Genomic DNA, 23,586 nt, shown 5'->3' with positions numbered 1-23,586 from the left:
GCAAGTTGCTTTATCCACGTATGACGTCACACGAGTCGAAATGACATAATGTAGCGTTTGCGCGGGAATTATAGCTATTTAACATTTAGGCATGGTTTTATGTACTTTTTAAGCTTTATTTGTGCAAAATACTATTTTTCTTGGCTATTTATATCCACAATGATCAATTTAAAACACCTTCTGAAAATTTGTCCGGTCCCCTATACCTGCATAGTATTAGTACATTTTTATTCGTACTTTTAAATAATGTTAATGTAAATTAATGTCATGTAAATTTATTTCTTCTAATGATTCGTTTAAATTGACTGACTTATCAGTGCATTTAAAACCTTGTACCGTATTACGTATAGTATTTTTTTAAATACCGGAAAAGTCACGGATATTTAAAGCATACCTCAGACCTCTAAGGTGGACATTTTAAAGCAATTAAGTTATTAACTACGCAACAAATTGCTCAATGATTAAATATAATTATTGTTCTAATTGATTTCTTTTCATCACCTCTCAAGGCCCATACAATTTTTTTGTGTGTTGGCCCCCGCAGTCCAAACTGGGGAAAACTGCATATGGGATACCGGAATATCCTGGCTTATCGACTGCAGGGCCCTGGAGGGAAGCTGGGAGGAAGTGTGAGGATAAGGAAACCTCTTAGAATCGGAGGAGGAGAGGCTAGGAATTGTTCGCGAGCCCTTATAGACCGAAATGTGAATTGGGAACCATAAGGTATACAATTAACTGTGTGCCTAGGGCCACGACAAGTAATCCCCCTAGCGTGGCGTGCATTGGATGTGGAGACGAAGCGCACTAAAATTGCCTTGGAGCGTTAGGCCCGAACTATTCATATTTGTGTTTACGCGAACCAACGTGGTTATTGTATGAATCATCAGTTTATCGCGCGGTAATTCCGGGTTCTATTCCTGGGTCAGAAAATGTGAGGCAATAAAGTTTGTGTAAATAATATTATTGATTAGGGACGAGACTGAGCAATTTATAACGTATTTGAGGAATTAAGATTTTAACTAATGGGAATTAGATCTCTTTCTCTCTGTTACAGTTAGGGAAGGAAAATATTAAACTTTATTAAATGTACATACAACTGTAGTATTCGGTGTAAACACACATACATCACGCATTTATCTCTGAAGGAGTATGCAGAGGCGTTACGAGTGTACCAACTTTTCGCCAAGTGTGTTCCGTCCCATGATGTGAAGGGGGCGAGCTTATCGCCATATCGGGTCAAATTCCAGACTCCGGGCTGATACTGTGCAGAGCAAAATAAAAACCAAATATCACTTTGCCCGACCCGGGATTCGAACCCAGGTCCTCAGAGCGCTGCCGTACCGCCGGTAATTAGAATTAAATACGAATAACGGCATTATTTTTAACAAACATACTTTTTTTTAATTTTGTGTATTTCCATGGACAAATATGCTATAATTCGTTATAAAACAAATTGTATCACGATTATGTTCAAGATTGTTATATAAGGAGATAAAATCAATACCTTGTTATAATTGTGATAAAATGTTGTTTAACTAATGTTTCATAGCGCATGCGCATTGAAAGTTAACGTTAAATGTGTTATTTTGCGGCTTGTGTACGAACGTGTAAATATAATGGCAAGCAGAATATAAATCAATGATAAATCTAGTTTTTTAAACTAAAATAAATTGGAATTTATTATGTGTTGACTGTTGACACGTAAATCATTATATTTAATCACAGGTATTATTTTACAGCAGGATAAAATGTCTAAAAAATTGTGAGGACAAACAATTCTCTCTTCTAATATGGCGCTGAAAACAGTCATTATTTTATACACTAAATAAACATTTGAAAACCAAATTATATGAAAAATAAATTCAGTACCTAAGTATTAAAATTTCATTTAACCGATTCAGGAAAATCCCAAAAGCAGAGAGCATAATAAAAAATAATGTTTCACCATTGATATCGGGTTTTTACGTAGTTGATAACGTTTTTATTTAACTATAAAAGTCCCATGGTTTTCGAATATTTTTTATTACTATGTTGTATCTTTCCTGCGGGAAATCACGGCATAAAGGCCGGTCCTTTTGGAAGGCTTGCGTGGGGACACGGATCCAACACGCAGAGGCCGCTTAAGATACATTACTCTAGTTGGGGTTTATACATCTTGCGAGTACTCTCTCTGTCTGTACTTATAGAGGAAATACAGCCAAAGACAGCGCTTGCAAGGTGCAGGGACTATTGCAGAAAGGTGGAAATTATACTGGGTCTATGGATGGGATCTAGCTGGACTGGTTTTTGGGCTATTAGTTGAGACAACGGGACGCCTGCCAAGTAAAATGTCTCAATCTTATGTATTATTACTATTATTATTATTTATCATTAGTATCAAAGTACATAGAACAATGTAACAAATAACGGCTTATTCTAACTTATTGTACTAATAGTGGCTATATAATCGTTCGGCTGATGCTTAAAAAGGAAAACCTTAGCTATACGCATCAGAAGAATAAAATATAGCTTTTATCAATCATATAAAAATCAGATGCCATCTAAATTTATTCATGAGCTCATGCAATTATTGTGATACCAAGAAATATAAAAATAAAATTAGTTACAATATCTCTTCATGTTGTGGCCAAATATAGAAATAATTGCTTGTATTATTTATCCTCTGAATTAGATAGTTGTCGAGTATAGACGAATGAAGCGGCGATAGCCTAGTTGGGTGTGGAAGGGACTGCCAAGACGAATGTCCGCAGGTTCAAATCCCAAGGGCACACACCTCTGACTTTTCTAAAATCATGTGTGTATTCTTTGTGAATTTATCGTTCGCTTTAATGGTGAAGGAAAACATCGTGAGGAAACCTGCACATCTGAGAAGTTCTCTATAGGAATTTCGAAGGTGTGTGAAGTCTACCAATCCGCACTAGGCCAGCGTGGTGGACTAAGGCCTAATCCCTCTCAGTAGTAGAGGAGGCCCGTGCTCAGCACTGGGCAAGTATATAATACAGGGCTGATATTATTATTATTATAGACGAATACGAGTGACGCAATAGTATATTCGAGTGTATTCAATACTTATAATTCAGTCATATTCGTGTACAAATTATTTACCAAATCATTCGGTGAGTTATTCGCTAATGGTATAAATGAAGCATAAAATGATAAAGCAATAGTGCAAAGTAAGCAAGCGCCTTCAAGCAGTTTTTTTATTTTACTGGTCGGGCTATAGTTCTACTTAATATCCAAACATCTTAAAAAGTCTTTCCCGTTTACGATATTAGTGATATTAAGAAGACTTGTATAATATTCGGCGCAACAACACAATATATTCTGTGAACATTTCAAAACATATAAAGCACTTGAAAGGTTGGATTGATAGACAGTAAAATTTTACAAGGTTTCGCTGAAACCTTTTGAGAAAGGAACTCTAAAATTGACTGTCTCCATCTTAACATGCAATGCGCAATTACCAAAAAATCCTACGTAAGCCAATCTAGCAATGGTGTCTCCCTTATATAATATTTTACCGGTTTTAACTGCGGCAGTATGTTGATTTTTATTTATTATTTTTTACCCGTGCACGACAAAATTACCGCACTGCATCTGATGGTAAGTGGAGCGGGGTCCAATAGAATGTCGACTTACGAGAGATGATTACCCTTTGACAGTCGACACAATTTTGCCGGCCTGCTGGATATACTCAGGCTGATCCCGGAACGCGACACACGTGGGCCATAATGGCGGGTTTTAACACCTTGCGCACGGTGGTCGCTATCCGGACGGATATAAAATATATCCTACCACCAGCAAACTGATTACTTACAATGTTTTGGGTGTTTTCATACGGCATGGCAACAAATCTGCCTAACGTCTATTAATACATTACCAGATGTTTGAGCATACAGTATATTACAATGCTTAAAATGTTTTTATAATGACCAATTTGGCATGGCAACTTGTGCGGTTATTAACTATGGCTATTGTTTGCAGTCGGAAGACCGGTTCGCCAGCTACAAAGGCGTTCGGGACATCACCGTCAAAAAGGTATGTAAATTAATAATTATTTAATTATTGTTGACTGTCTCGGTGGCGTTTTTGTATTACCATACGCATTGTTGAGGTCTCGGGTTCGATCCCCGGGTCAGGTAGTAGTATTGGGGTTTTCTATTCAGTATCAGTCTGGAGTGGAATTTGTGCCTGTTAAGGCGATAGGCTCGCCTCCTATCATATCATAGGATCGAATACACACGTCCAAGGTGGTTACAAAGGTGGATGCACCAGTCGCTCGACAGCCAACCTTCTAAGGGATAAAATGCTTGAGTGTGTGTAATTTAGATTTATCAACCGTCTTCCGTTTATGTAACTAAAGGTAGACTGTACCGACTAATTGTCAACTGTGGGATTAGGTAATTAATTATATATTTATTAGTTGTCATCCGATGGTCGAAATTCGTTCGTCGAATTTAATATATTTGTTACACATATACATAAAAATATTTTTTCTGCACTCTATATGAATTTTAATTATGGCATATATATGGCGCGCAATATGATTAAACAGGGGTAAAAAGTTTTTTCTTCACGTATACACATTACATTTCGTACAGTTGTTATTGGATTATCCACTTTAAAGTGCAATGTTTTAAGTCTAATTTGAATTTTCTACGTTCACATCTGTGTTTCGGTTCCAGGGTCCTTCAGGGCTGGGCATCATGATAATCGAAGGGCGGCACACGGAGGTCGGGCGAGGGATATTCGTCTCAGATCTGCAAGAAGGAAGCGCCGCCGAACAGGTGCCATTGTGGATTTATCAGTTTTTTTATTCTATCGAACCCAGCAGAAACCTGCGAATGGATAATAGATCCCCCGGATTGCAGAGTCTGGGAGGAAATTTGCGAGGAGATATTTGGGGAAGAGAGTGTGGGGAAAGAGAAGGAGGAACCCACTTAGGATGAGAGGTGGGGAGAAGGTCAGGAAATGATCGGGAGCCCACATAGACCATAACGTGAATTGGTGACCATGAGGTGTCTACAAAATGACAAATGTCCTTCCGTGCATGAGCTTGCATTCGGTGTAGAGGCCGACCGCACAAGAATTGCCTCGGGGGTGGCTTTATTAGTTGCTAAAGATGGCTTCATAAGGATCCATTATGCCGTATACAAACATTGTCAGATTTTGTCATGCTATATAAAACTTATTTTTTTTTATAATATTAATGTGGATTTAGTTATATTCTCACTATATCCCGTCTAAAATAGTCAATGCAAATATATTATAATAATTAATATCTAGCTTTTGTTCGCGCGTCCGCCCGTGTGAAATATTATTTTCCGGGCTAGAAGTCCCGCTTTATGTCAGAATAAAATGGCGCCCATATTTTAAGTTACACCTCTAGCAATATATTCGTTAAAACTACATTCGATTCCATGCAGTAATTTTTACGTGATACGTATACAAACATACAGACAGACGAAATTTTTAAAATCTTTTGTTTTGGCTGCTGATGCTCTAATAAAGACCTCTCATGTTAGTTTTTTTCAATGTCTATAATTTACATACATAATACATTGACATTTCAGGCCTGTTACTATTATTATATGTAGTTAATATAATTAATTTGTTAAATTTTTCAGGCGGGTCTCCAAATTGGCGACATGCTTCTCGCCGTGAACAGAGACTCCTTACTCAATTGCAGCTACGATGCGGTGAGTATCTTCATTTATATCATAGGAGTTGGTCCAAAAAAAAAATGACTAAAATACTGTAATAGCAGCGTCATCTTGACGTTATGGCTAACGTCGACTAGACTTGCGAAGTCGAAGCCAATCAAGTCGCAATTATTCCCCTGCCAGACACTTACTATAAAACTGGGGCCTTTAGAAACCAGGAGAATAACTAGGTAATCCCTTGGGCCCTAGCCCAGGTGTAAAGAGCATGTACCACGACCAGTAGCGGCCTTAACCTATGCGAGAACCAAGGCAGAAAAAATATGCACGAGATTTATCTTTTTGCTACGTAAAGCCTAATTTAGATGTACCTATTATTGCTTTAAAAAGTTACTCTGTCTTATCATGCGCAATGGCAATACAATTCTCGTCCATGTTCACGTATACAAGTCTTGACAGATATTGAAAAAACTTGTATTGCTAGTGATCATTGATACCTTTAAATGAAGTTAAATCGGGGACATTTTCTTAAGGCCTAAAATGCTTTGATTAAAAGTACATGCGGCTGGGTGTAAACTTGCTTCAGTTTGTGGTTTAAGTACAGGTTGAGGTCGGGGGATCCCCTGATCTTGGACGCCAGGTGTATTGTACCACCTGTCCCTACAGTATCTACACCCCTTAAGATCGTTTAAACTCTGCCCCAATCGACGCCGGCCTTTAAATGTATACTACAATATTACATTGTAAGTATAATTATACAAGAAATATTTTTACAAAAATTATTTTATTCAAACAAAAAAAATATCGAAACAAAATAAATACCTACTTCATTATTTCTCAATATCCAATTGATATCGACAATATTTAAAAAAATACAGCGGAAGCAATGCTGATAAAAAAGGCCACACTGTTTATCCTTATAACGTACTATAATGACATTCAAAAAGTTTTGGTTTCCATTGTATAGTATATAAATCGAGCAAATAAAATATAAGAAATAAATATAAATACTTATTAACAACTGAAATTATTACTTCGAAAAAATACAAAATGAGATCATGTTTCGGTAGGTTTTTATTTTTATTCGTGCTCGCCAATGTGAACTGGAACGGGTGGTCATTGGAGGGGAGTCCAGATAGCGTCGACTGACGAGAGATTGATTATCACTATCGATGCAACTACGCCGGCCAATTTGGAACCCCATATAGGTAGGCTTACCATACGTCCCGGTTTGACTGGGATAGTCCCGGTTTGAGATCCCTGTCCCGGCGTCCCGGGTGATTGTATTTTGTCTCTTTTTCGTTTTAATAAAAAATATATTCACATTTATTAATATGTTTTCAATTCATAATAATTTTGATTGCATTTCAAATATGAAAAACACAAATTAAGCGAAAAACAAAATGAAAATGAGCCTATTTCTCTTCTGCGTCCCGGTTTGGCTCTTCGTAATTATGGTAAGCCTACATATAGGTACTCAGACTGATCCCGGAACGCGACACTTACGTGGGTCACTTAGCAGATTACTCGTGCTCGTATCACCAACAAAGCATGCAGGTTATAACTTAAACTCTACACCAATGTACTGTCTGTAACTTAATAAACTACAGTCTACACCAATGTACTGTCTGTAACTTAATAAACTACAGTCTACACCAATGTACTGTCTGTAACTTAATAAACTACAGTCTACACCAATGTACTGTCTGTAACTTAATAAACTACAGTCTACACCAATGTACTGTCTGTAACTTAATAAACTACAGTCTACACCAATGTACTGTCTGTAACTTAATAAACTACAGTCTACACCAATGTACTGTCTGTAACTTAATAAACTACAGTCTACACCAATGTACTGTCTGTAACTTAATAAACTACAGTCTACACCAATGTACTGTCTGTAACTTAATAAACTACAGTCTACACCAATGTACTGTCTGTAACTTAATAAACTACAGTCTACACCAATGTACTGTCTGTAACTTAATAAACTACAGTCTACACCAATGTACTGTCTGTAACTTAATAAACTACAGTCTACACCAATGTACTGTCTGTAACTTAATAAACTACAGTCTACACCAATGTACTGTCTGTAACTTAATAAACTACAGTCTACACCAATGTACTGTCTGTAACTTAATAAACTACAGTCTACACCAATGTACTGTCTGTAACTTAATAAACTACAGTCTACACCAATGTACTGTCTGTAACTTAATAAACTACAGTCTACACCAATGTACTGTCTGTAACTTAATAAACTACAGTCTACACCAATGTACTGTCTGTAACTTAATAAACTACAGTCTACACCAATGTACTGTCTGCAGGCGGCCGCCAAGCTGAAGCAGACGGAGGGCGTGGTGGTGCTGACGGTGTGCAACCCCAACATGAAGGACGGCACCGAGAAGCCCGCCACTGAAGAAGCCACCTCCCCTGGAACCCCTGCTCCTGGTAACCATAGCTTTTTTTTTTGAGGTACGGTAAAGCTAAATTCCATTCCATAGGTGAGTGGGATAATGTCTAGATAGAGTATTGAGTGATGGATGGTTATTCCTTGACACATGGCCGATCTTAGCTAGTTCAGAACTTTAAATTACCTATTAAAAATTCTGAACTGCGAACTGAAAAACTGGTGATGATGATTACAATTCTATGATGGCCTTCAAACCGTATAGATGCACCTAAAATTATTAAAAAAAATGATAATGTAGCGATTGTCTGATTGTCTATTTATGTCACTCTTCTAGCTAAATATCTGAATAGATTTGATGAAATTACAGCAGCCACCCAGCCACCGTCTGCTGCGGCGCCCACGGGCCCGTCGCGGCCGACGAGTCGGAACCAAACCCCGGACCCCACGCTCACCGCCGCCGGTACCTCGCGGCCTCAGACGCCAAGACCTGTGCCTTCGCCGGTTAAAGGTACCGGGATTTTTCACTTTTATTTTAATAGTACAAAATATTTAAAAATATTGTGTTTTTTTAAAAAGAAAATTCCAAAAATTCATAGGTATTTGAACATTGCTCGCCCTAGGCCAGCATAGAGTACTAAATAATAAGGTAATTGCTTTATAATAGAGGACTATGCCCAGCAGTGGGACAGTTTATGGCTAATATTATTGCATATTTTATTACATTTTTTTCCATACAATAATGATTATAATTTTTATTACTCCTTATTACATAAGACGTTGTTAATGTTGCCTAGACGTGGCACACTCGTGTTTATAGTAATAATGTTGCCCATGTAACAGCGACATAGCGATAGGCTCGCCCGGAACACACTTGGCGAAAAGTGGGTGCCCTGGTTGCACCTCTGCATACCCCTTCGGTGATAAATGCGTGATGATGTGTGTGTGTGTAACAGCGGAGCCGCCGCCGGACCCGTCGACGGCGCCGCCGGTGCCCAACCAGGACACGGTGCTGGAGATCAACACCAACAACGACGTGCTCGGCGTCGTGCTGCTAGGCGGCAGCGACACGCTCATCAACGTACGTATACACTACAGTGGTTCTCAACTTCGGTATCTAGCCACCTGAGATATTGGAGCAGTGGTTCTCAACTCCGGTATCTAACCCCCTGAGATATTGGAGCAGTGGTTCTCAACTGCGGTATCTAACCCCCTGAGATATTGGAGCAGTGGTTCTCAACTGCGGTATCTAACCCCCTGAGATATTGGAGCAGTGGTTCTCAACTCCGGTATCTAACCCCCTGAGATATTGGAGCAGTGGTTCTCAACTGCGGTATCTAACCCCCTGAGATATTGGAGCAGTGGTTCTCAACTGCGGTATCTAACCCCCTGAGATATTGGAGCAGTGGTTCTCAACTCCGGTATCTAACCCCCTGAGATATTGGAGCAGTGGTTCTCAACTGCGGTATCTAATGTTGGGCTTCGAGTCGCCCTTGCAGAGTAAGTGTTAAAAGTAAACCAGGTTTTCCGTTGAATAGGAACTTATATTTTCAATAGAGTGAACACATTAGACAACCGTATTAGACTAGCACACATTGCTTAGTAACAGTACATTGTTATTTCATTCCAAATACAATAATTCAAAAGATACATACTGTTACACGGCCAGTTTACATAACATTATTAAAAAGGCTTTGTATTTGGCTATGCAAACCTCAACATCTAACCCCCTGAGATATTGGAGCAGTGGTTCTCAACTGCGGTATCTAACCCCCTGAGATATTGGAGCAGTGGTTCTCAACTCCGGTATCTAACCCCCTGAGATATTGGAGCAGTGGTTCTCAACTGCGGTATCTAACCCCCTGAGATATTGGAGCAGTGGTTCTCAACTGCGGTATCTAACCCCCTGAGATATTGGAGCAGTGGTTCTCAACTGCGGTATCTAACCCCCTGAGATATTGGAGCAGTGGTTCTCAACTCCGGTATCTAACCCCCTGAGATATTGGAGCAGTGGTTCTCAACTGCGGTATCTAACCCCCTGAGATATTGGAGCAGTGGTTCTCAACTGCGGTATCTAACCCCCTGAGATATTGGAGCAGTGGTTCTCAACTGCGGTATCTATCCCCCTGAGATATTGGAGCAGTGGTTCTCAACTGCGGTATCTAACCCCCTGAGATATTGGAGCAGTGGTTCTCAACTCCGGTATCTAGCCCCCTGTGAGATATTGGGGCAGAGGTTCTGAACTTTGGTATCTAGCTCCCTCTTGCTTTTATTGTAGTCCTCAACTTTGGTATCTTTTTTCTTGTGAGTCATATTGAGTAAATGGTGCTTAATTTTGGTATCTGGTCCTTTGTGAGTTATATTGGGTCAGTGGTTCTCTACTTTGGTATCTAACGTTTCCTTTTCCCTAATTATGTTATAAGTGCGATTGCGATTTATATTGTCAATGGTTCTCAATTTTAGTGTCTAGCGCTCCTGTGATATGAGTTTGGTGGAAATGGTGTGTTTGTTATTATCAGTTAATCTATTAGGTCTGATAGTACATTCGTAACACATTTCAGTTTAAAATTATTTTGAAATTAAAAGTCAAACCTAGACAGCAGTATTTCACTGGTTTTTGGCAGTAAACAACAACATATTGGCACATATATAAACATATTCTCAAAATATTGTCTAACAACATAAATGAATGCCCGACAAATATTTAAATGAACACAAATATTTAATTAAAACAATGACTACATCTAATATCTAATTATGCTGTGTAGGGTGCAGCAGCGGTGATCCTGGACATCTACAAGAACGGCGCGTTTGGCAAGGACGGGCGCCTGCGCGTGGGCGACCAGATCGTGGAGTGCAACGGCGTCGCCATCACCAAGGACATGGCGCACGAGCGCCTCTGTCTCACCATCAAGCAGCGCGCGCCCAAGGTACGTTACTTCTTCAGATGCATCATCATTGAAGGTTGACAGTCTGTTTGCAGTTCTTCGTGTCCATAGCCAGGTGAAATATTTCCTAGTTATTATTGTGGTCAACTTCTGTATATGTCACAGTCAGATTGGTTCTTCTTGTCCACGGCTAGGTGGAAAATTACTTATTTTGGCCAATTTCTGTATATTGCCCAGTCAGATTTCTTAAGGCGATACCTCAAGGTCCATTTTCATACATTTTGTTTCACCTTTAGTCTGGGTAACTAAAATTTAATATGACGAAATTTTAAAGGCCGAAATATCCATGATTATTAATTATTTTTACGTTTTTCTTTCAACTGCGAGAACTAATCACTAACTAGACGTGAATTTAAATTCTTTACTTGCCAATACTTGTTTAGTTACCCAGATTAAAGGTGAAACAAAATGTATGAAAATGGACCTTGAGGTATCGCCTTAATCAACTATTTTCTTCTGTGTTCTGTTTTCTGTGTTCCTGACTACGGCCGGCCTTTGTTTCTTAAGGTTTAAAAAAATATTTTCCGACGGCACCATCTTAAAACTCAACTGTATTTTTGCTTCTACAAGCTTAATTCTTGGTTTAATTAAGTCCATGGGCGGAAACTGCTTTCCATCAACACTTGCTTGATTGCCTACTAAAATAAATGTTTGTGTTCCAGTTGAAGCTGACGGTGCACCGGCCGGAGCCCATCAAGTACCAGGAGGTGGAGGTGGAGCTGGCGCGCAAGCCCGGCCGCGCCCTCGGCCTCACCTGCGTCGCGCCCGTGCAGCAGCCCGGCGTCTACCTCGGCGACCTGGTCAGTGCCTCCCACGCGCCCTGGTGTCGCGCCCTGACCCTTCGCGGTAGCGTTTGAACTAGGCTGACACATTCAATTATATAAATTCAAGTCGGAGTCAGTTGGGAGTAGCGGGGAGGGGATGCATTAGGGAATTATAGATTCTGCCGACCCTAAGTAATAGTTATGGCAGATTCAACATAAATTCTGAAATAAAATGTTTTCAAAATTTTGTAAGGTGTGCAATTATATCCAACCTGTGAGTCATCACAGTTCGTCCTCCTAATGTCCTACGACCCCTTGGAGTTTAAGACTCCACAGGATCTGAGGATGTCGGTGACCACCCTTAAGTCATTTCTGTCCTCGTTTGCAGAAAACCTCTACATTTTAACACAATAAAAATGACATTATGTGAAACATCCTGTTCCCTTTCCAGTTGGCAGGCTCGCCGGCGGAAATGGACGGTCGTCTACAGAAAGGTGACATCCTAGTCTCTGTGGACGGCAAGGATCTCTCGTCCGCGGACCTCATGACCGCCGCGGCAGCTCTCAAGCTCGCCTCCAACAAGACAACTATTAAGGTGAAGCGCTTCAAGATCGTCAGGTAATAAGGAGGTCCAGACGAAACGAGTTCAGAATACGCCGTGAGGTTGTTATATCGTTTGGTACGGAATGTGTTTAGGGTGTTGTCTTACAATAAAATGATAGATGGATTTTTATTTGGAATGATATATGAAAGCAACCAGTGTTGGAGTTATGGTGGTTATATAATTATAAAGATATATGGGACATAGGAAGCTAGTATGAATGTTGTGATCCATGTTGTAATGGTTTCCATTCGGTATCGATATGTCGGATTGAGATTAGAGGAAAGTACAGGCTTACTATTATGTCGACAAAATTAAATTGATTAGCAGGATTTCCTCAAAGATTTTTCGTAAATTAAATCTATACGTAGTCGACAATGTTGTTGAGCGATTATCGACAAGTATCAAACGATATAAGAACATAATGAAATGTTTAAACTTGTATAGGATGAATGTACCAGACATGATATACTGAATATTCGTTGCGTATGTTTGATGGCTAGGGTATCCTGTAGACTATTTATTTATTTTAAAGTTATTTAAGTGGCAACGTGTGGTACATTTACCCTAAGGATGAACTGTATAATATTGATTTATTTAACTAAGGTTAGCTGGCACTCTGACATTTCATATGTTATTGTCTCAGAACAAGAGACTTTGTACTCTATATCAGTGGACTGTCTATTTCTTATCTATGTTTTAAGAGTGAAAGGGACAATGCATTGATTAGTAAAATTCTGTCAGATTATTGAATTTTTGATTTTGACATTTTCCAAAGATACTGTAAATGTCAAATTTATTCTTCAATAGTTATTTAACTATTTAAATATTAATCTTCAAGAATGAAAACGTAATAGAGGCATTTTTCTTCTCTGTAGTTCGACTTGTCAAAATTTGTCAAAGTGACGTTTGAAATGTCAAAGGCGTCACATAGAGTAATGTAGAGTAAACGAAGCTCGGTGACTGAGTCGCATCCACTATAGACTTCGGTTAAGCCAAATTATCTTAGTTGACAAAGGCATTGGCGTAACTGGTGACATAAGTTGGAAGTAGGGTCAGCAAATCTTAAAAAAAATATCGATAATTTGTACTATCATAAATTAATGTTTAGAAATGCTGGGGGGTGAGTAGAAAAATTGAGATCTACGTTTAAAAAAAATTAAAATAATCATTTAATGTGCTATTACTGGAGCCTAATAAATACCACTGTAATATGATAATAAATTTGAACTCATAAAATGATCATGACAAAATACGGACACTTCAAATTTAGTTAAAACTGTGTCAAGTTAGTCCAAACTATTACCCGAAGTGAACTATAAAGGTGACTAACTCCTAAACACTAAAAGGAGTTTTTTACTTTAAAAGGATCCTAAGGTCCCAAACCTGACCCCTATAGGCCCGTCCCAGTTAAGCCAATGCACACAGTGACGCTCTTTATACTTGTTCGTTATCTAAGGGAGTGAGTAGACAATAAACATTACCCTGTCCACCGCGCAGTCCCACGCTTCCTTACACTTTAGTATCTGTTCATTGAGTTTTCTATGATCGGCTCAAATACAAATTACAGGGGAAAATGATTTATTTGTTCAGTTATTGATTCTCATACTGAGTGATGTTATATTTGACCCTAGATAATTTTAATGATTAGTCAATTATCGACAGGAAAACTTTTAAATATTTTGACTATCCTCATAGCTCTATTGTAACTACGATTTAAAAATCATCCTATAACACAACAATAAAAAAACTGTCTATTTGACATAAGAGCGATTAATTTTAATAGTTCCAACAATCTAACTGACTCCAAAAATAAGAAAAACCCAAGCAAGCCGGTCAAAGAAAAGTCGTGACTAACTACCCCGTGCTAGTAGCTCTAGACGCTGTCACTTTGCGTGTATGTGTAGACGGCACTGCAAGCCATTCAGTATTGGTTGCGTAAGATCTGTTGTACAAAGTTACGCGTGTCAGCACATTTTTGACAGCTCTTGACAAAAAAATATTTATATAACAAACGATTTGCTCCCGGTTTCGTCATGTATGAGTGTCCCGGGATAAAAGTCCCGATATATATTTTCCCGGGATAGTAAGTAGCCTATAACCTTCCCAGGGTCTTAAACTATCTCCATACCAAATTTCATAAAAATCCGTTCAGTATATTTTGAGAAAATTGACTACATACAGAGAGACAGAAGAGTAGACTTTGTTTTATAATATGTATAGATGGATCATTTTGATCTTTCCTATGTTGCATATTATTAAATAAATACTTCTCAATAGTGGCATAAAAAGAAGTATGTCTTTTTTAATCTCCCGTCAAAAAGTTACTCGAATGTCTGTCAAAAATGAGCTGTCACTTTGGTAGATAATTTTATGTTAGTTTTGTTACTATAAGGCCGGGACGACCCTTCATTTTAGTTAGTAACAAGTATGTTTCAGTGTATTAGCATCTGTACAATTGCGAGCAAAAATCGACCTAATTACTATAAAGTAATACGCATCTTGTATGAATATAGAACGTATATTCTACAAGATAAGGTCGAGTTTTGGCCGCATGTATTAGTTGGACCATGCGCTAGGGTAACCTGTACAATAGTTGGCACTATAACTATATAGATTTTGAGTATGCGAATATATTATCAAAATACGTAAATAGTGTAGTAATACGAACTTTTTGTAATGAGTGAATTCAATACTTTAAAGGAAGTTTTTTTAATGATTAACGAGAAAAAACAAAAAAAATAAATTAAAACTATTAAATTTTGAAATTAAATTTTAATTTCCATAAATACTACAATAATAGGTAATTCTATAGAAATTATTCGATACTTTTGAACAATAATTGCAGCGCTCCTTAAATAATTAAGTAAATACGAAATAGTTTGCGTTAGTTATATTTGCATGAAAAATACAAGTTATTCCTGATTTACGTGCGTATACGCACGACGGCTGTTGTCTTTACGCGGCGCGTGAGATGTGATCTTGTTAAAATTAAACCAAACAGAAGTAATGAAATGAAATGAAATGATTTATTTGAATCTGTAAAATGTTATACATTATTTAGATTCCGTCAATATTAACTCTACCACCAGTTCGGAAAGCAGTTTTCACCAGAGAAGAACGGGCAAGAAACTCTGGTGTTGCTCTTTTCAATCAGTTTAGGGTAAAGACTACAGTACATGATAAAGTAAGAAGAAAAAAAACAAAAAAAGTTTAGAGCAGTTCATTTATAGGCTCGTGAAATAAGGAATAAATTAATTTAATTTTTTATATGACTGCACAACCCTCTCAGGAATCATAGTAAATACGAAGGTCGTGCCAAATATTGCATAGTTTATTCGATCGTTTCATTCAGTAATTAACGTGGGACAATCGACGAACAGGGGGAAAGTGTTAATATGTCATGATAATTTTTAAAAGTCTAGATTTTTTTTACAAATATAACTTCTTTATTCGTTTGTATTTTTTTATTAACATTAAAAACGTTAAAAATTTTAACAATAATGTAACTTTTTAGAATCGTTCTTAACAAAAAAAGGGGGGCATGTTATTTAGAAAAAAAAATGTTCTTATATAGACGTTTCCGCCTGTTCGCTCGGTTTAGTTATTAGTTAAGAACACGATAGTCTAGTCGACACTAAAATATTACTTTCATAGCGTATTAAGATGCCTTTTAGGTAGATAGGCTCGCGTCAATAACTATAGAAAGCTAGGCCAAACAATCGTAGCGATAGGTTTCCCTCGCCGATAGATGGCGCCACATTTTGAGATAAAACATTTTGTGAATACCCAAATATTGATTATCGTGTTTAAATGTATTGAGTTTTGTGAACCGACTTCAAAACGAATGAAAACACCAATTTACGTTAAAATTGCCGAATTATTTGAAATAAGCCTCAGTGAAAATAGTCCAGTATTTCGAAAATATTTTTTTTTATGAAAAAATTGTACCAAAGTAACATATTTAGCATCGAATTTAAAAAACCGCATTTTTGAAGTCGGTTGATAGTATATTATTAAAATATTAATAATCATCAATAGTGCTTTATTCTGATAATGAATAATTTGGAAATATTTTTCCTTCGTAGTGTATCGGAATAAGCCAAAGTGCATTTTTATAAAAAAAAAACGTATTTAACGAGAAAAAATCTAATAAAAATTGCATTTAAACAAAACGATGAATCGCGTAGCATAATTCTAAAACATTTGTAAAGTGTACATACGTAAGTGTTTCGCCCAGTTAACTTTTTAGCAATTACAAATGTATTTAAGTATAGATTAATTTTCTTGGGGACAATATTATTTGGAGGTCTATTAACTCTAAAATCCTACTTTTGAAATTGAAGAGCTAATTAAAGAAACACCCAAACTTTGATACTGAAATCGTTTCTATGCGTAAAGAACTAAACAGGTTTAAATTTGTTGAAGGTGGTCGTTATTAGTGCCCTGGAATTGGTGTTTACACCCTACTTGTTGATAGTGGCCGTATTGCTGTCATCGATGATTGTTACTATACATTACAGCGATTGGGGCCAAATAATGAAGCGTATTTTCAAATACAATTAACTTACTAAATGAAATATAATGAACGCTGAGCAAGCTATTAGTTGGTTATTAGACCTCTAAATGGTATTTTCAACTTCATATACTTCATCAGACTCGTAGAAACGTGTGCAACCTGAATTATTACACATCTGTGTGCAATAATTTTAGCGTATTAACATTTTAAGTGAAGCCATAGGAAAGATTGTGGTAACATCAAAGATCTAGTACTATCTATTTTTAGTTATATCGAAAATAAAAACAATCCTAATCGTTATCCTTGGATCAAACCAGAGATTAATAAAAAATCCATTGTTTTTTAATCTGTAGAAATGTCAAAAAAACAATTTTGATTTATCAATTTTTACTATGGATCATATCGTCGGTTGAAAATCTAATTGACATAAACGAAAAAAAATTTTCGAAAAATTTTAACGACTTTAAAAAACATAGAAAAAAGTGCTGATTTTAAATATACATGAAATTTAGTGTCGCAAATAATGTCGTTTAAGTCAATTTGCCTTCTAACCGTCGATATGCTATCGATTGGTATTGTTTATTGAAATCTGCTGTATAAGAAATATTGAGATAAACGCCTGGTTTCTGAATACGATGGATAACATCTATTAGCTTGAACTAATTGGGGTGAATTGCAATTCAGAAACCCGTAATCGAATACAAACTATACGGTTCACGGATTTTAAACAACTGGTGGATTAGCTAAACGGGTTTATTGTTGAAGCAACGGTTATGAAGTTCCACTTCGAATATTTAATATTATTTATTCATTACTTATATCGAGCTGCGACGGACATACAAAAAGCTGAATATTTTTTGGGCATGCAGCAAGTCTTGATCGCCATTTAGAAATTATTGTAAGGCGTCAAACAGTTTGATTATTAATTTGATAATCTTTCTACTTGTAACAGTCGGGCAAACAATGTGATATTTTTTTTGCATAAAATTTAAAAGTAAAACCGTTTTTTTTAATAAAAAAAATTGTTACTTTATTATTATAGATAACTGAAAAATTTGTTTCAACGCCTTGGAAAAAAAACGGATGTTTTTATAGCTTGATTGTTTCACTCAGTAAATACGCTTTGTCAAGGCTATAAGCAATTCTTCAGATGAAGTATGTTCTTCCCAGCTCCGTGAAGACACCAAAAATCATTATCGTAAGTCATATATGTATAAAAATTATGTGATTCACATAATTTTGCTGTCAACTAACCATTAACGACATGTACTTATTTAAACGGTCAGTGATAGTGTATTTCTCCCTACTCTTTTTAACTAAAGCCTTTTAAACGTAAGTTAAATTAGTACGTAATTAGATAAATTTAAAAAAATCCATTATTATAGTGAAATAAAATGTTTCCACATAAATAGCGTAAAGTTTAAACTTTCTTATAACGCCGGTTGGATTTTAAAGTGTACCTAACTAAACACTGTGGTATATTGTATGGAATAGTGATTCTATAATAAAATGTATGCTTTTATACTACATTGTTTCATTATATTACTTTGCCCTACTGTCCTATATAATATTTACTGATGTATAAGTAATCATCATCATCAGCCGTAGAATGTCCACTGCTGAACATGGGACTCCTCCAAAGGTTTCCATATCGACCTATAGGAAGCAGCCCACATCCAGCGCCCTCCTGCGCTATAAATAATAATAAATATATTCATTTAAAGTAAAGGTTACACACAGAATAGTGTTCTTAAAATTAGAGGTCACAGAATAAATTTACTTTAAATACAGCACAATCTAAAATCGATAGGTAATGACCTAAACTAGATAGATGAGAAGCTACATTACTCTTGAGTGCTTTAGGCTACTTTTAGCCCAGTGAAGTATAAAGCGGATCTTTTATCCTGGAAATCTTTTCCATGTTGACGAAGCCGTGAGCAAAAGCCTATAGGTGATATACTTATCTACCTTTATAATGAACTGAACTCCATCTTGCGTCTACTCCGAAACGTGCACGAACTATAGGTGGCAGCACAAAACCGACGACAGCCAGTGTGGATAAAAAAACTTTCCTGACATATTTATTGTTTATATTACATATATTTTTTTTTAATATAACAAAAAATATAAAATATTGGTTTCAGTCGATTATAATTAAAAGGTAGTGTGGCCAGAATATGTTTTTTTTTTAATTATACGGGAGCAAGTTAAGTATTTGGATGTTATTGCAGAATTATGAGGTTATGTTCATAAAACTTACTCATTTTTTCAAATTACTAGGCATTTGTTATAACTTTTGTAAATGTATGTTTTTATAAGATATATTTAGGGTTTTTACATTTATTTATTAGAAAAATTTACATAAACTAAAATAGTAATTATTACTTATAACAAAAACTGTACTAATTTACAAAAGAGAATAATTTGTATCAAATTAACAAATAATCAAGAACACAAAAATAGCTAGCGAAAAGATTGTGAACGTCCGTCCGATCCAACAATTAATTAATGACAGCTCAAACAAATATATCGACGACGCAATGGTCAGCGCGAGCTGGCCATTTTAAACCTCCCAAGAGGATATAATCCTACGTTATAGTTGCAGCTAAACTAAGCCTCCCGGTCTTCTAGAAGAATTTGCTAACTCGGCCTCTCCTGAAGAAGGTGCGTCCTCGCCCGTATTGTGGCTTGGGCTGGATGACCGCTGCAACTTGTCAACATGAACCCAACTTCTTGCAACGAACTTTCAACGTTGCTTCCACTCGTTCTGTGATCTTCGATCTCATCCTCATCACCTTTAAAACACATTTTTATATATTAGAGAAGTCAGTCAATAAATGGTTAAAAAGTAAGAGACAGAGCCCTCAGGATATCTCAGAACTAAACTAGCAGAGCCCTCAGGTTACTAGATAGTATGAATGTACAGAGCCCTCAGGATATACAATTCAAGAAACGCAGAGTAAGAGACAGAGCCCTCAGTTTATCTCAAAACTAAAATAGCAGAGCCCTCAGGTTACTAGTAAATATGAATGTACAGAGCCCTCAGGATATACAATTCAAGAAACGCAAATTAGAGACAGAGCCCTCAGGTTATCTCAAAATACACTAGCAGAGCCCTCAGGTTACTAGTAAATATGGATGTACAGAGCCCTCGGGATGTACACCCAACAAACGCAGAGCCCTCAGGGTGCGTTATCAGTACTACATCCGCCGCCCCTTGGGTGCGGAGCGTACCACAAATGCAGAGCCCTCAGGATGCATTACACTATGAGTAGAGCCCTCGGGATACTCGAAATACACTTAGCGCTTAGTAGATCGGGCCGTTTTGTGCGGAATGCCGGCTCTGGGTCTAGCCAGCCCCACTCCTTCCAGAAGCGCAGGATCTTCATGACTCCTCCACAGGCTTCTCGGAGTGACCCCGGTGTAGCGAGGATTTCAGCCCGCTGTGCAGCTACACCTCCGCATTCCAGGATAACATGGGAGGCTGTTTCGTCATCCGACAGACATTCCCTGCAAAGGGGGCTGTCGATGATACCTAAAACATATAAGTGTTTGTTAAAAAGGGAGTTTCCACCTCCATTGGTACTGCACACCTTTGCGGAGTAGATCAGCGATACATCTCGTTCGCAATGAATATCCAGGTATGTATCTCCTGAAGTATCCAGCGAGACCTAAAAATTGTCTCACCTTCTTAACGTTGTTAGGTATACAAGATTTAACTAGAGCTTCGATTTTATACGCGCTCGGCTTTACCTGACCGAAACTTATTGTACAACTCAAATATTCCATCTCCTTCGTAATAAAAGTACACTTCTTAAGATTTATTGGAAAAACCTGCAGTAATCAAAGTCCTTAATACCTCTCTGAGAGTTTGCAAACCTTCCTCGACCGTCATACTTGGCACTAATACATCATGGATATATACAAGCACCTTGCCAGTTTCAATAAAAGGTCGTAGAGTTCAATAGGGAAGATGGTTGGAAGCTTGCACAAGCCTGGGATCCAGTTCTACATTTAATTAAATCGGAACCCAAAAGACCGGCTGCCAGACTTCAAGACACGGTGAGCTCATTCTGCGTAAACATAAGAAATCTTTAGCCGCAGAGTATTACTTATCATACGTTGGTATACGACAGGGGCGTTGCCAAGTTCATATGGCACTTGGCACTTTAAGATACTCGCAATACCCTTCAGGCGTTACGAAGCCCGTACATTGAATTGAATCGTTATCCATTTTAATTTGATGAAAGCCTGTAGCCATGTCAAGGCTAGTAAAATAGACGGCCTTGCCCAAAAACGATCTATATGGTCTTTAATAAGTGTTAACGTATAGCGATTTTTAACAGTAATTGCATTTAATGCACGGAAGTCCACACACATTCTGTTACTACCGTCTTTCTTCTTCACAAGAAGAATGTGACTAGAGAACTCAGATTCCGGTTCTCTAATTATCCCTTTATCGAGCAAATCTTTAACTATCTCTTGGACTCGTATTTTCTCATGATAGGACGTTTTGTATGGTCTATACACTATGGGTGTTTTATTGTGCAACCGAGTATGCATTGATCCAGTGGTAACAGTAGTAATGGTTGTACCAGTAACGAAAAAATTAGAAAATTCATTAATTACAGAAAGTAACTGCTCCCTCTCAATACCAATAACAGAAGTATTAATATTGAATTGATGCACAACTAATTGTACATCAAAAACTGACTTGGATCACGTTAAACTTTGAGCACCTCGCATTCGGGTATAAACCACACCCTCTATATTAAGTAAATCGGTACCCAATATTACAAGAATACTGAAATATTGATCGGGCACCACGTGGAAATCTAGTTCAAGTGTAATCTCAGGAAATTCAACAGTTAACGTAGTAGAAAAGCTCTAGCTTTTCTACTACGTTAACTTGAGTCTACTCAATATGATCACTTCCAATACCACGCAATGTACAAAAGAAGGAGTTTGGGTACACTGAAAATGTTTGGTTACTGATTCCGCTATTAAAGAAATTTGAGAACCACTGTCTATAAGAATATCTACAGGAACCCCTTGAATCACTGTAGCTGCAATATCATTAAACTTGTATTCATTTACAGCTTCGCTTCAAAAATTTACATTAGATTTTCTGCGTGATTTAATACGCTGTTTTGCGAAACAATCTTCGACCTATGACCCATCTTTTTGCAAAAGCCACACGGTTCAGACCTTAATACTAAGCTATCTGTATAAAACCGCTTCGAAGTTGACGACTGATTTTTATCAGATTCGTTATTTTGTTTAAAACGTTTAGAGCAAGTGGTCTGTTTATGTCCAAACTCCCCACAAGTAAAACATTTTGACTTAGCACCTGAATTATCTTTTTTGTGCGAATAGTTTTTATTGTTAGGATTATTATTAGGACGTGATTTGATCTGTGCCTTCGAATAAGGTTTAATATAAAACTGATAAAAAGCTAACTATATCACAAGGTAACAAATTCGTATTCATAGCAGCTGACCGAATTTGAAGCTCTGTTATGCCACGCACTATAATCGCAGAAATTAGTTCCTCACTTAACCCCCGAACAATTCTTAAACGCACTAGTAAACGTCTAGCATATTCAGAATATGTAGAATACTGATCTGAATCGGTTTTTAAAACTTCGATAAGAATATTTGCAATATCTACTCGACGCGGGCACAATGATTGGAACTCTCGTTTGAAATTCGACCAAGAGCGATCATTAGTTGTCCACTCATTAAGCCAGATACGAGCATCACCTTTTAGACAAAGGCCTATACGTGCTAAACATTCACGGTCGTCCCATCGGTTAATATTTTGCAGATGTTCTACCTCATTACACCACACATTAAAATTATGTAAGGATGGGTCAAAATTCGAAATAAATATTTGATTGGATCTTACCGGGTTAAGCGCCTTGATGACTGTTACTAGCTTATTTGTCACCTCATTCATAACACCTTCGGTGGTGGAAGGCGACGCACGCATCCACGCTACATGCGCGGGATACATTGCTAGGCGTTGCTGGTAGTGAACCTCCAGCCTCAGGTCCTCCAGGCCCGCACGGCATCGGTGGTGTAAGCGAGCGTGCGGTTTGTCACGCGGGTAGCTGCAGTGCACGCGAAGTCACCTCAGCACACACAGTAATTTTATCTGCATTGTGAATCCTGGAATCATTTTATTCAAACGCATTTAATCTAGAAATTACAGATTCAAGCTGTTGCTCAATTCTCGAAACGGAAGAACGTTCACGACTCCTAGTTCCACTTTTAATTTTAATATTCGGCATGGCGAACAAACAAGAAAGTAGGGATTAAAAACAAAGAATTTAAATTTTATACACGTCTTAGAAAATGGCGTCAGAATGTGGCACAATCCCACTTCTGAATTTAGGGTTTTTACATTTATTTATTATAAAAATTTACATAAACTAAAATAATAATTATTACTTATAACAAAAACTGTACTAATTTACAAAAGAGAATAATTTGTATCAAATTAACAAATAATCAAGAACACAAAAATAGCTAGCGAAAAGATTGTGAACGTCCGTCCGATCCAACAATTAATTAATGACAGCTCAAACAAATATATCGACGACGCAATGGTCAGCGCGAGCTGGCCATTTTAAACCAAAGAGGATATAATCCTACGTTATAGTTGCAGCTAAAC

At 37.3% G+C, this 23,586-nt stretch overlaps 1 protein-coding gene across 1 annotated transcript in view; it reads left to right on the top strand.

Annotated features, from left to right (window-relative positions):
• LOC115455911 overlaps positions 1 to 18,435 on the top strand; it is a 152,644-nt gene extending 134,209 nt beyond the window's left edge. Inside the window, exons 28-36 of the mRNA XM_037443763.1 lie at positions 3,985 to 4,038; positions 4,686 to 4,787; positions 5,628 to 5,699; positions 7,997 to 8,120; positions 8,450 to 8,590; positions 9,036 to 9,160; positions 10,848 to 11,009; positions 11,690 to 11,827; positions 12,243 to 18,435. Coding sequence (XP_037299660.1) covers positions 3,985 to 4,038; positions 4,686 to 4,787; positions 5,628 to 5,699; positions 7,997 to 8,120; positions 8,450 to 8,590; positions 9,036 to 9,160; positions 10,848 to 11,009; positions 11,690 to 11,827; positions 12,243 to 12,413 — 1,089 coding nt within the window. The 3' untranslated portion in view covers positions 12,414 to 18,435. The remainder of the gene's footprint in view (positions 1 to 3,984; positions 4,039 to 4,685; positions 4,788 to 5,627; positions 5,700 to 7,996; positions 8,121 to 8,449; positions 8,591 to 9,035; positions 9,161 to 10,847; positions 11,010 to 11,689; positions 11,828 to 12,242) is intronic.
• The last annotated feature ends 5,151 nt before the right edge of the window (positions 18,436 to 23,586 follow it).

The sequence above is a fragment of the Manduca sexta genome, chromosome 5 (genome assembly GCF_014839805.1).
Source record: "Manduca sexta isolate Smith_Timp_Sample1 chromosome 5, JHU_Msex_v1.0, whole genome shotgun sequence".
NCBI lineage: Eukaryota > Metazoa > Arthropoda > Insecta > Lepidoptera > Sphingidae > Manduca > Manduca sexta.
Note: the sequence above shows the minus strand (reverse complement) of the source record. Positions and strands in the feature narration are given on the sequence as shown.